Raw genomic sequence first — 13,971 nt, forward strand, 5'->3', positions numbered from 1 at the left:
GGTAAATGTATCAAGGATGTATTAAGCTGCGATTTTTACTCTGATCTTAAAAACCGCTGATCATCTCTGGCGAGTTGCTGCGATTCTCATATTTAGCTAACTCTCCTGTGTTCAGCTAACTGCATGATTAGTAAACACATCACTGTTACACTGTTATGTCTATAGAGCTGGAGGTCCCGGTTGCTATCAAATGTTTAAAAATAGGTAAAAGTTAAAAAAAAAAGTGTGGGGTCCGTTCCCGTCTGAGCACTGTTAATCCTAGTGCTGCCAGTCTACTGCTGGTTGCCTGAAAATCGGGGAAAAATTTGCTTGGTGTCCCCCCGATTTTCATGCAACCAGCACTAGTCAAACCAGCCTGGGGTGGGTGGCACTATAGCAGGGGTCCCCCTACTATAATGACAATCAATCCCAGGCTGTTGAGCGCTGGGTCGAAAGCACTAGGGCTCTTTCTACCCCCATGGGCTGTGGGTAGAAGGGCAATAGCGGCAAAATTAATGTAAAAAAACCCCAAACAGATGCCATTTTGTTTTGGGGAACTACAAGTCCCAACCATGCCAGGGTGCCCGAAACAGTCTGGGCATGCTGATACTTGTATAGCTACAAGCACCAGCATACCCACGGCAGCCAGGGCATGCTGACAGTTGGAGAACCACAAGTGCCAACATGCCCTGACACCCATGGCTGGCTGAGACCTGTAGTACCACAAAACAAAATGTTAAATAAACCACAAATCCCTATTTAAAACCACAACATTTTAATAAAAATAATGAAACCCCAACAAATACACCAAACACCCTCATTCGTACAACATACATTTATTTAAAAAAAACAAAAAAAACAATATACTTACCAATCAGATATCTTCTTCTTTTGTTGGCAGCTTTTAATCCAAAAATACCTGTAAACCATGTCCCAAAACAAATTTGGAATTCCAAATGTCCCTCCATGAAATGTCCAAAAATGGATAAATGTTCAAATAAAAAAGTGTGGGGTACCCCCGTCCGAAGCCAGGAAACCCTGCGTCTATTCCCAAAATGAAGAATGCAAGGCAAGATCCTGGAGATTTGTGAATTTCCCACCTTCCAACCAAGACACTATCCGTGTGGTGTTTATATGTTTTCCTCAGTCTTCGTAGGCTTTCCTCACGATTCCTCCCAAAGTCCAAAAATATACTGCTAGGTTAATTGGGTTCTGACAAAACTGACCCTACTGTGTCTGTGGGGTAGAGAATTTGGAGTGTAAGCTCCACTGGGAAGGTGACTGATGTGAATGCTTGAACGTTCTCTGTAAAATGTTACGGTATATGTAGGTGCTATATAAATGATAACGGATAATAATAGTAACATGTAGCTATTTACCCACACACATTACTTTACAACGTTTAAGTATTAAAAAGCTTCTAGAATAACTGGTGCACTGCACTGTGTTGCTTAAACCACACAAAGCTAAAGAGGACTACACAACTCTTCACTCATCCTCATCTCCATCTCTGTGAGCCGTCCTGTGACACCCTGAGGTCTCCTGGACCAGAAATACAGACTAAATGAATTCAAAGGGAGAGAAAAAACAAAACTCTTAATATATAAAATGTAAACACATGGGTGGAAGTCAGTTATCATAGGAACCGAACATATGATTAACGTAATAATAATAATAATAATAATAATAAATCATTATGTGACTACTGCCTGAAATTGCTTGTTTAAACTTCAGAAACACACTGTTGCTGCCATTTGGTAGATTGCTCTTCAATAACTGATCTTCCTTTGCAACATACACAACAGTGAAAAACAAACTATGAACTGCATAGATTATTTCCCTGGTTACTGTTGGTAGAAACGGCCAGTTGCAATCTGTGAAAAGCAAATCTGTCAGTGTATTTCAAGAGCTGATTTCAGGCAGAATTCCAGTTTCAATAATCAGGAGTTATTCTAGCAGTTGTACCCAGAATAATCATTCTAACTTAGTCAAACATATTTTGAGTGTAGTTTCCTTACACAGTAAGAGTCAATCAAGAATTCCTGCTATTTACTAGAATTATTTTCTAATTTTTAACTGACTTTTCCAGGTATTTTAGAACTCAAGGAGGACACCATAGAGAGTTTGCTGGCTGCCGCCTGTCTTCTCCAGCTCTCGCAGGTAATAGAAGTTTGCTGCACTTTTCTCATGAAGCAGCTTCATCCGTCCAACTGCTTAGGGATCCGGTCATTTGGCGACGCCCAGGGCTGCCTGGATCTTCTGCGGGTGGCTCATAGTTACACAATGGTAAGATGTTCTGCATTTGTCTGGGTACATTAACAGAGATGTGATTCCTGCTGCTTTTATAGGCAGTCATTATCCATAGAGGGAATTCAATGAAAGCAGCTTAAGCAGAACAATGAGGAGCTTATTATAATTACTGTTTATTTATATCTGGGGTTAGCATGTTGCAGATTTCATACATATATTTATTATTTATCGATGACTCAACACTGGATAGAATTGTAGCTACAGCTTAGGAAATAGAACATAAGATATGTATTTCCTGACTGCTAGACAAATGCACTTCAGCAAGAAAGAGTACAGGGGACTTTTATGTGAATATTGTTTAGTGGAGACTGTTTAAGTTTATAGATGCAAATAATATTATGTTTTTTTTAATCATTTACATTACTCTAGGGGCAGATTTATTAAAGAGCGGTTTACTTAACCCTCTGATTTTCGGCAGCTTTTATAGACTTACTGAAGGTAAAACAGCAGTAAAACTACAGTATAAGAAATCACCATCCCGATTTTGAACATGATAAAAATACAAACCTCTGATTTACTAAGCTTCTGTTTTGGCAAATAGCTGGAAAAACCGTCGGAAAAACAGCTAAAACAAGAGGTGGTTGTGAGAGGCGCATTGATTTCTGACAATGATTATTTATTGATTATGGGGGCAAAAATTATTTTTTAGTATATTAAGGGGCAATATTATTGTATTATTATATTATAGGTCAATATGAATATACTACTATTTTAAGGGAGCACTAATATGTGATTGCTAATGGGTGAAATAATTATTTATGATGGGATCACTATACTGCCCACTTGTGACACAGGGGGCGTGGTCACAGCAAAATGGGGGTGTGGCCTGCGTTGCCCATTACAGACCTCCTTTTGCCAAACATTTCCACCTGCTGGACAAACATGTTTTCTAGCGGGACAACGGCACAGAGCCCTAAAATATGGACTGTCCCGCTGAAATGGGGATGATTGGGAGGTATGCACTACAAGTGTAAGCATGCAGATTACCGCAATTGCATGCTGGCACTTGTAGTGCCATAAGTGTATAAATGGTGCCTTCATCATGAAAAATTATACAATAATAAGCATTGCTCCCAACGCTTCTCTATCAAAGGGCGGGAAGCCCAACGAATGGCAAAAATGGGTGTTTTCTGGCAATTTGAAGTCTTCCTATACATCAAGGGGCAGCCGACAGCGGCAAGATTTGCTGACAATGCACGGGGAAGACAATAACAGAAGAAAAAGAATGAAAATATGCATTATTATTTTAATACCACATTTTTTGCAAGGGACAATATTTATTAAATATTTATATTTTGTTAAATATTTCAATCTCTTTTTTTGCATTTTGTTGTTATTAGTGGAAGCTGAAAGGCCAAATATGCCCCTCCAGTCCCATTGCCCTGCCCCTCTAGACTAGGGTTGGCATCCCGTGGCAGCAATGCATTCTGGGACTTGGAGTCTTAATGACAAATGAGCATTGACATGTTGTCTGTTCCTGCTACAGATTCAGAATAAATACTGGTTTTATTCACTCATCCGGCATATAAATAGTGATGGTCTTAGAAGGAGCCTCCTAATCTCTTTGTATAGAGACAGGATGTTAAATCCTTTTAGAGGGATGAAAATAGTTGTTTGTTCTCAGACGCCCGTGTCTGCCCGAGAGAGATAGCGGACAGGAAGCTGCGTCGCATCTTTCAAGAGAGACTGGGATATTTGTTTATCACTGCACTTGGCTGTATATTGCTAAACAGGCAAAATAAGACACTTTATCTACCGGGAATGTGCACAGTATTTCTGTCATAAATAGAAATGGAAGCTGAAAATTATACATTCAAACTGTAACAAGCTTATTTGCCTAGTAAATGTATAGTTATTGAATTTCACAGCTTATACAAGTTATTCCTGGATAGATCCGCAAACCTAACTGGGAATGTTATTTTTGCCAACGTCAGATTGCTGACAAATCGGAATGAAAAAGATTACTGTGAATAAATTAATATAATATTTTTTTCTGAATGTTATATTGAAAGGTGACTAATTTTTTCCCTTAAAAATAAACATGAAAATTCGACATTGTATTCGATATAGATTGTAAACCCTTGGACAAAGGGTCCTGTGGATATTAAAACTCACTAAGTAAAAAAAAATAATGCTATGTTCTAGTTCTGTTTGGATTGGGCAGCACGGTGGCTAAGTGGTTAGCACTTCTGCCTTACAGCACTGGGGTCATGAGTTCAATTCCTATGAGGAGTTTGTATGTTCTCCCTGTGTTTGCGTGGGTTTCGTCCGGGTGCTCCGGTTTCCTCCCACACTCCAAAAAACATAGTGGTAGGTTAATTGGCTGCAATCAAATTGACCCTAGTCTGTCTGTCTGTCTGTGTGTGTGTGTGTGTGTCTGTGTGTTAGGGAATTTAGACTGTAAGCCCCAATGGGGCAGGAACTGATGTGAGTGAGTTCTCTGTACAGCGCTGCGGAATTAGTGGCGCTATGTAAATAAATGGTGATGATGATGATTGTGTTTTCCTTGGCTGTCAGAACATCTTCGCTCTCTGAGAAAGTCAGAACAACCGTACTCACTAGTTACACCCATTGCGGCCAGAAGACACTAAAGAAACTTTCTGGTCATGAACCTGTTGCAGAAAGTTCGAGCTTTGTACTCTGAGCAGTTTATGAGAATCATCCTCATTACGTCTGTCTAAAGAGCCACAAACTCTTGTTTCTGAGGACCTCGACTGCTTTGTGTGGCGGTCCGTCTGGTGGAATGACTAGGAGGCTCACACGCATAGTAATGATGTTATTAGCCAGGGGAGGAGCACTGCCATCCTTTGCTGAAACCCTATGTCACCTCGGAGCAGACAGTTCTGCTCCGTTTTGGAACAATAGTGTGTTATAAGTAACATATGATGCTCTGCACCGAAAACTGAGCATTATGGAGGTATAAATACATTACTACAATGAGCTCAATGTTTCTGCTTCTTAAATTGTCATAGAGACGACCTAGTCAGTTGTTAAATATTAGGGCATTTCAGAAATAGCTAGAGGCATTGTGCACAAAATAAGTTATGAAACTTATAAACAATAAAACAGGCCATTGCCGATCCGGCTCTCAGTATTCATCAACAATAAACTAATTTGCATTTAAACGTTCCACATGCTGTGCAAGGTCAGCATAGCCTGACTCTCTACCACGGCTTTAGGTGAGACTTTTGTCATTGTCATCTACCAGCCTGGTACCACATCCAAGGCAGTAAAAGGAAGCCGGCTTTGGAATATCATCATCATCTATTACTTTTATATCGCCACCAATTCTGCAGCGCTGTACAGAGACCTCACTCACATCAGTCCCTGCCCCATTGGAGCTTACAGTCTAAATTCCCTAATATACACAGACACACAGACAAGGGTTCATTTTTATTTCACAAGCCAATTAACCTACTAGTATGTTTTTGGAGTGTGGGAGAAAACCTGAGCACCCGGAGGAAACACACGCAAACACGGGGAGAACATACAAACTCCACACAGATAATGCCATGATCGAGAATCAAACTCATGACCCCAGTGCTGTGAGACAGAAGTGCTAACCACTGAGCCACCGTGTTGCCAGTAAAGCACCCAGCTACTGAGACATATGTTTTACATGATGTGGGAAAGCTAAAGCAAGATCTGGCTCAGTGCACTGGTTCCAAGGTCCTCTAACGACAATGATGGTGGAGGCCTTGGTTTAAATCCCCAGTCAAACTTCCGTTTTAGTTGCACCAAGTCTGTTGAAGACATTTGAGAAACGTATCGTCCCTTACATAAAGTGTGAGCTGGTTACGTTGACATGTACTCTACTGTCAGAGATGGTGGAGACACTGGTTTGAATTCTCAGTGAACCGTTTAGTCATTGGACTTGTACCAGGCCTGATGATGACATTGAGAAGAGTCTCACTACTTGCTTAAAGTATCAGCTGGCTCAGTGGGTAAGTAGTCAGACGCTAGACTGGTAGTGATGGTGGAGCCACAGCTTTGTAAATCCCGGACAGGCCTCCTGATAGTATCTTGGATGTTGCACCAGGGTAGTTGATGACATTGAGAAAAGTCTCATCTCTCACTTAAAATAGAGACTGGGCCTGATTCATTAAGAATCTTAACTTAAGAAACGTCTTATTTCAGTCTCCTGGACAAAACCATGTTACAATGCAAGGGGTGCAAATTAGTTTTCTGTTTTGCACATAAGTTAAATACTGACTGTTTTTCCATGTAGCACACATATATCAACTTTAAATTTCAGTGTACAAATAAGCTATCAAGTATTTATGTGCTACATGAAAAAACAGTCAGTATTTAACTTATGTGCAAAACAGAAAACTAATTTGCACCCCTTGTATTGTAACATGGTTTTGTCCAGGAGACTGAAATAAGAAGTTTCTTAAGTTAAGATCCTTAATGAATCTAATTCAGTCACATTGACATTTTCAGACCAAACCCCAATCAGTGGACATAGGATTACATTATGTAGCGCTCTTCATGTCAGTGTGATAGTAATGAGATAATATTTACATTTTACCTTCAGAAAAACTATTTATTAAACATGGTGTAATTACTGCTCTGTTTATTTAAAATGCTACATATAAAAGCAGCAGACAGAAAGCCTAAACCAACAAGCTCGATGCTACAGGAAGATGAATGTAAAAGCTGCAGTTCTTAAACAAGACATTTATACGACAATTGCAAATGACTGTGATAAATCGCGTTGTTGTGGCGGCGCGTGGGGGCTCTCGGCTCGTACGTACGTGTCATCTATATTGCATGACATTAGGCATCTGTCATGTTACAAATGAACTGACTGCCTCGGATGGATATCACGGCAAAGGGAAGAAAGTGACAACGAAATTACTCAGCAATGTTCATAATAATAGGCCTAGGCTGACGTTATTTAAATCCCTTTGTTTTGTTTTTTACACGCTCAAAGCTTTTTGTTTTGTGATGAAAGTATCTTTAGACTGCAAAATGTTTTGTTACATTCTGTAGCCAGAATAGATTTCGCATTGATCATCTGTGGAACTTAGTTATTCATAAATTACATTTTGTGACCAATGCATCTTTCTTTGTACTTATCTGTTTGCAGCCGTGGAGCACTGCATGTAGATTGTGATAGTGGATAGGGGGGATATAACTGGGGTCTGTGGGTTTTGGAATAGGGACAGACGTAGGCATTTCTATGTATACTCTTCTAGGTGGTGCAAGAGATATTAAGGAGAGTTGTGGAAGGAGTGATATAATGGATAAGAAATATAATGGGTTAAAGATCAATATTAAATTATGAAAGATGAGATTTTAGCAGAAAGAAACTAGGGGCCTGATTCATTAAGGATCTTAAATTAAGAAGTTTCTTATTTCAGTCTCCTGGACAAAACCATGGTACAATGCAAGAGGTGCAAATTAGTTTACTGTTTTGCACATAAGTTAAATACTGACTGTTTTTTCATGTATCACACAAATACTTGATAGCTTATTTGTACACTGAACTTTAACGTTGATATTTGTGTGCTACATGAAAAAACATCCAGGAGTTAACTTATGTGCAAAACAGAAAACTCATTAGCATCCCTTGCATTGTAACATGGTTTTGTCCAGGAGACTGAAATAAGAAACTTCTTAATTTAAGATCCTTAATGAATCAGGCCCCAGAACTTGAAAACACAATTAACAGGAATCCATGATTTTTAAAATATTGTTTGATTTTTTTGTAGCATTTATTTACCAAAATAATTTAAAATAATTATTCATTTCATATTCCCCATTTAAAGTAATTTTACTTTATTTTATGCTTCTTATTGTTAGCAAAGCGACACTAAGACGCCGCAAATGCAGAATACCGGAACATTGTCAGACAAGTTCTCTTTCATTTCAGGAACATTTTATCGAAGTTATCCGCAATCAGGAATTCCTTCTCCTGCCTGCGAATGAAATCGCAAAGCTGCTGTCGAGTGATGACATTAACGTCCCGGACGAAGAGACCATCTTCCAAGCCTTAATGCAGTGGGTGAAACACGACGTACAATCGCGGCAGCGAGATCTGGGCATGCTTCTGTCTTATATAAGGTTACCGCTGCTTCCGCCACAGGTAAGCTGTCAAAGAAAACTATTTTTTTTGTGTAAAGTACATTTTTATTCACTTTGCAACAAGTAAATTTCGGGGTCATGAAGCACGATAGCATAGGAAGAAATCATTCTGTGGAATAGGGACGGAGAGTGGAGCCGTTCAAAGATGATTGCAGGCTTTTAGACTTGTTATCTCAGTTCAAATCGATATTATCTGGGATTTTAAGCTTCCAAGTGATACTAAAAGTTGAAATTTTAACAGGCGGCGTTTTTAACTAGACAGAACAATGAAGTAGATCACTCAGTTACAGCTACTATAGAGCTGTAAATAAACTCAAATCAACCAATAGGAAGCCAAGTTTTACCGGTGTTGCTATGATAGTTTTCAAAATTTGAAGGGATCTTATGGAGTTGTGAATTTAAATTTAATTTTAACCACACCTTTAAAAAAAGGAAAAAAAAACACATTGTTATCTGCTTTGTATATAAAGACTTTCACACAAAGGTGATCACTATTGCTGTGTTATTTTAAGCAAATGTCCTTAAATTGTAAAGTTGACGTTTTTATCTGTGTAGTTTTTAGAAACCAGAACCAACAATTTTGTAATTTTTTACTGCTGCTTTTCTACCGATTATCTCATACGCTGGTGTATAACCTATAAACAAGACACAAACACACAAACTACAGTATAAAAATAAAACCAGGGACAATGGGTTTAAGAACGGGTGTCTTGTTATCCTGCTAGACCAATACTTCCATAATTTTTGGACCTGCCACCAAGAGATCCCAGAGAGGAGGTACCAAGGGAGAAATATAGGGGGAGGGTGACAAGTGATCTGCACCATCACGTCTCCTGCCCAATTGTGCAACAACGCTTTTTAAGTCATTGCGCAGAGGGTGAGACGGTGATGACGAACCGTAACACGGAATCGCAACATCAAGGCCTCGCCCACTTTAATAGAAAGTGAAGGGGGATTCGGGAGTCTGGGGGGACTCCCTGAAATTTGGGAGTCTCCCAGACATTCCCGGAGAGTAGGCAAGAATGGGTAGACGAAGCATGTAGTCAGGGGCACAGGAACTAATTTTTTATGGTGGGGAAAAAGTGCAAGGACTACTATAGGGCTTGGAGTCCATTTGTCTTGCGTTTGGTATCTCGTTTTACGACAGTTATAACAGTGACTGTAGATATACAAAGACTCCGAAATCCTATGTTGATTTTTGCCAGTGTTTCAGGGGTTGGCCAAAAATGTATTCATACATTATTTAATTTTATTATTAATATTAATTAGCAATTTGTACAATAGCTGTTTTAGATAAATTAAATTGTTTGTCTTAAAAATTGTCATTTTTCATAGTCAATAACCTGGTTTTTATTCAAATTTCGTTGACGGCCTAATCTCATTTGATTGGGAGTATTTGTAAATCTATAGTCACTGCCTCACTGGTTATGGTCTGTGCTATATCTCATGTTTGTTACTGGACGCACTGCACAAAATTCAGGGTAAAAGTAAAGTGAATAGTTGATCATCATCCATACAGGTTATTTATTAAATGTTTACGAACGCAACACTTAGAGAGTTTTAAATATACAAATCAATAAATCTGTATTATATCTATACTAAGGAAATCAATATTACAGAACATTTGGTAGTTATACTAAGACAATCTATCATTTAAAAAACTTTCACAAGTTTAGATCAGACACCGTGACTTCAGAAAGTAGCATGAAGGCTTTTATGTAGAAGTTCATGGGGGAAGGGTCAAAACACAGTCTTTCCCCACCAAACAGAAATCATGGGAGGCTGCTGTCCCCTCTGCCCCCCTTGGTCCTACATCCTTGCGTGTAGTCCTGCAGTAGGATCATGTCATAGATCTCAAACTATTAACTTTATTTGGCTCCTGACGCAGTAACTTACAGCGGAGGGTACATTCAGTTGCCCCTGTTGGAGTAAGGGAGAGTCCCCTCTCCCATTTGTTACAAACTTTATTTTCTTTAAGAATGTGTTATTAATACAAAATCAGATATGTGAAGTGAATTATTGCAAGTTACAGTAGAGTTATTTGAAATGATTGTTAAGTAATATTTTGTCGCAGACCATTATTTAATCTTAGGTACTTGCTACTATTTGTAACTGGAGAGGCTAAGTAGGTAGAGGAATTAATGTTATATTATAAGGAATTGTAGAATAAATGTTAGAAAAAGTGGAGTTAGTCTTCAAACTTTCATCTACTACTTTGTAGACATCTGAGTCAGTAATCAGCCGACTTTCTGTTTTTCAGAGATTTCATTTTGCCATTAAAAGCAACAAATATTTAATAGTGGCAGAAAATAGCTCCACAAGCAGGAAGCACTGATCACACGCACTCACCCGCTGATCTATTTCTAACATGATTGGCGTCTCTGTGTCTGTCTTCCTTCCGGATTCTCTCAGGATGGGGAATGTTATCCTGATAGAAGATCAGGAATCAGTCGCACTGAAAAACAATAGTTGTGTTCAAATCTACTGTTAGTACAAAAATACACTACCAAAGTATAGCATTCAAACAATCAAATTCTACAATGAAAAAATATTTGCACAGCATAAATGAAAAAGTAATTGGCATTTTTTTCACTTATTGCTCTCATCATAATTGTAACATAAGTAAATTGATTTCCAAAACAAGGTTTACATCTGCTAGTCTAAGGCTTTACTGTGGTTGCTAAATATGTCCCATTCCCTTGCTGTTGGCAGTGGATGTGGTGGATCTCCTCTATCTTCTAGCACTCCGAAAGCTTCTGTGCAGGGCTTGCAGTCAGAGAATGGAAATCCTCTGTAGAGTTTGGAGTACTCACGCACGTCATGCACAAACACACACTTGTTCAATATTTATTTGTTTTACATATTTAAAATACTTCTACAGAAATGCAGCTCTGGAAATCAGACAGTTGTTTCGTCCAGCGTCCCGGAAATGTTGCGTTGTTTATCTGACTAATGATGGGGTTCAGTTACTTGCAGATCTGGAAAACAGTTCGCTGTTCGCCAATGACTTAGAATGTCAGAAATTCCTAATGGAAGCCATGAAATATCACCTGTTACCCGAGAGGCGGTCGATGATGCAGAGTCCACGGACCAAACCCAGAAAGTCCACCGTCGGAGCTCTTTATGCTGTGGGAGGAATGGACTCTACAAAAGGTACTTTGTAAGGCCTAGACAACCATTGTGTATTATAGACATTTGGGGGCTCATGATGGACACAATTTCCGTCTAAAACGCAGATGGAAATTGCATCTTAAAGAAAGACACATCTTACACGAGTATAAAGAGCTTGACGCAGTTTAGGCTGACCGTCATCCGCTTGTAATCGAGTAGCCACCAGTAAATAATGAAGGCAATAATGATAAAACAAAAAAGCAACAAGCAAGAGTTTTTTTTTTAATTCCCCCTTCCCATGAAATACATTTATTAGGATGCTGTTAATGTTTATTGAGCATAAAATACATTTTTACAATTACTTGTGATTACAAACACATGTTATAGCATGCATACCATTGTATACAAGACTGTCACGACTAGTGATCAGGACTTAGACTAGCCCTGTAGCTGGAGCAAGAGATATGGCAGAAAAACAAGTAGCTTTGAAATGGATAGAGCTTGATTCAGACGTGACTGCGTGCGCTTGAGTTTGTTACACTCCTACTGTACATTGACTACGGCAAAACGCCCAGTGCCCGTCCCGTTCACTCTGCTGTAGTAAGTGTCCTTTGAGTTTGAAGACAGAGCAGACATGGCTGCGTTTACTGCTGTATCTCCCGGTTCTGGGCTGCGCAGAGTGATTTTGCGTACAATACATTTACAATTGGCAGATACGTCTCTAGATGAATCAGGACCAGAGTTTCTCTATAATGTTTTTTTTTACTGAAATTTTTTACCTCTTTGTGATATAGAGGCAGTAAAGAGCCATTTAGGCTTTTCGTATCTTTAAGGACAAGGTCTATAACTGCCCACAAAGCACAAGAGAACATCTCATCCAATCAGTAAATGTGCTTACTGAGCTCCTCACATTGATTCATCTCTCCCACCGGTGTCACCTTCATTCAAAGTGACAGACAGACAAAAACAATCAATAAAATGTCACTTAGGAGTTTTCTGCCGCAGCCGGCACCTTGCCCTTTACAAGTTACAATGAATTATATATATATAAATACCACCTCAGTCAGCCGAAAATAGAATCCTTTCATGGCACTGCACCGTGGTCTTCAAACGAGCTCTTTGATGTTAACAAAAACAATTTGCACTTCCCAAATATAAGTAGGAGATGAAGCATTAAAAGGTACGTCAATTTGTATTTCAGAAGTAGACGCAAAATCCAGAAAATATAAATGTTAATGGCCCTTTTAGGTTAAACTTTCAAAGCTCCTGTTCTCCCAGAGAATAACAAGTGTGAGGGGCGATTATAATTAGCCTCAGATCTCATGGCAGGAGCTCTCGCCGCGCATATTGAACACGATGAATATTAATAGTGTGATCCTCCTTAAAGAAGGATTTTCATCTAAAGACAAACTTAATACAAAAAGAATAAATCTCAGTTCCCGTTTATTGTATTTTTACATTGTTTAGTTATAAAGGAGATTAATATTAGTATTGTAGCTCTCTTAGAGCCAATTTATCAAAGACCGACAGGCCGTTCCTCACCAGCGGAGGCGCACCCAGGCCTCTGTGTGAGCAGCCCATTCACCATGTAACATTGTGAGACCTGTTCTTTTAACATCATCACAGAATGGAATTAACCAAAGTGACCACCACAAAAAAACATTATTTTATTTTTCAGTGCAGAATAAATGAATAGGGATTTTCCCCCGTACCCCAGAAAATAAAAAAAAATATTCTGGTAATAAAAAAGGTAGATCTATAACATATATTTTAAATGTGCTGCTATATTTTTAAGAAACCATTTAGCGGCAAAGAGGAGATGCAGAGAAAACAGTAGATATTCCAAGGCACAGCGGATACAGAGGAAACAGTGGGTATTCAGAGGCACAGAGGAGACATAGAGAAAGCAGCAGGTATTCAGAGACACAGGGGGATACAGAGAAAGCAGCAGGTATTCAGAGACACAGGGGGATACAGAGAAAACAGTTGGTATTCAGAGACACAGGGGGATACAGAGAAAGCAGCAGGTATTCAGAGACACAGGGGGATACAGAGAAAACAGCGTTTATTCAGGGTCACAAAGAAACTAGCTGGTATTCAGAGGCGTATGGAGTAAGCAGAGATACCAGCACATATACAGAGTTAAAGGGGACATGCATATGCAGAGATCATATGGAGGTACACAACAGATTTATCATCATCATCATCATCATTTATTTATATAGCGCCAACATATTCCGTAGCGCTTTACAATTGGGGACAAACGTAATAAACTAATAAACAAACTGGGTAAAACAGACAAAGAGGTGAGAAGGCCCTGCTCGCAAGCTTACAATCTATGATTTATGCAGTTATATAGTGGTGCAGCAGCTACAAATAGAGCGGTGTTCATGAAGAGACACGAGTGCAACCAAATCCACATACACAATGGGACAAGCGGACACACATACACAAAGGTACGAGCAGACACACATACACAAC

The 13,971-nt window shown here is 39.1% G+C and overlaps 1 protein-coding gene across 1 annotated transcript in view; it reads left to right on the forward strand.

Moving 5' to 3' along the window:
- The window catches only part of KLHL4 (kelch like family member 4), a 93,881-nt gene that overhangs the window by 62,592 nt on the left and 17,318 nt on the right, over nt 1-13,971 (forward strand). Inside the window, exons 4-6 of the mRNA XM_075186233.1 lie at nt 2,069-2,265; nt 8,168-8,380; nt 11,346-11,532. Coding sequence (XP_075042334.1) covers nt 2,069-2,265; nt 8,168-8,380; nt 11,346-11,532 — 597 coding nt within the window. The remainder of the gene's footprint in view (nt 1-2,068; nt 2,266-8,167; nt 8,381-11,345; nt 11,533-13,971) is intronic.

Source organism: Mixophyes fleayi, chromosome 9 (genome assembly GCF_038048845.1).
Source record: "Mixophyes fleayi isolate aMixFle1 chromosome 9, aMixFle1.hap1, whole genome shotgun sequence".
NCBI lineage: Eukaryota > Metazoa > Chordata > Amphibia > Anura > Limnodynastidae > Mixophyes > Mixophyes fleayi.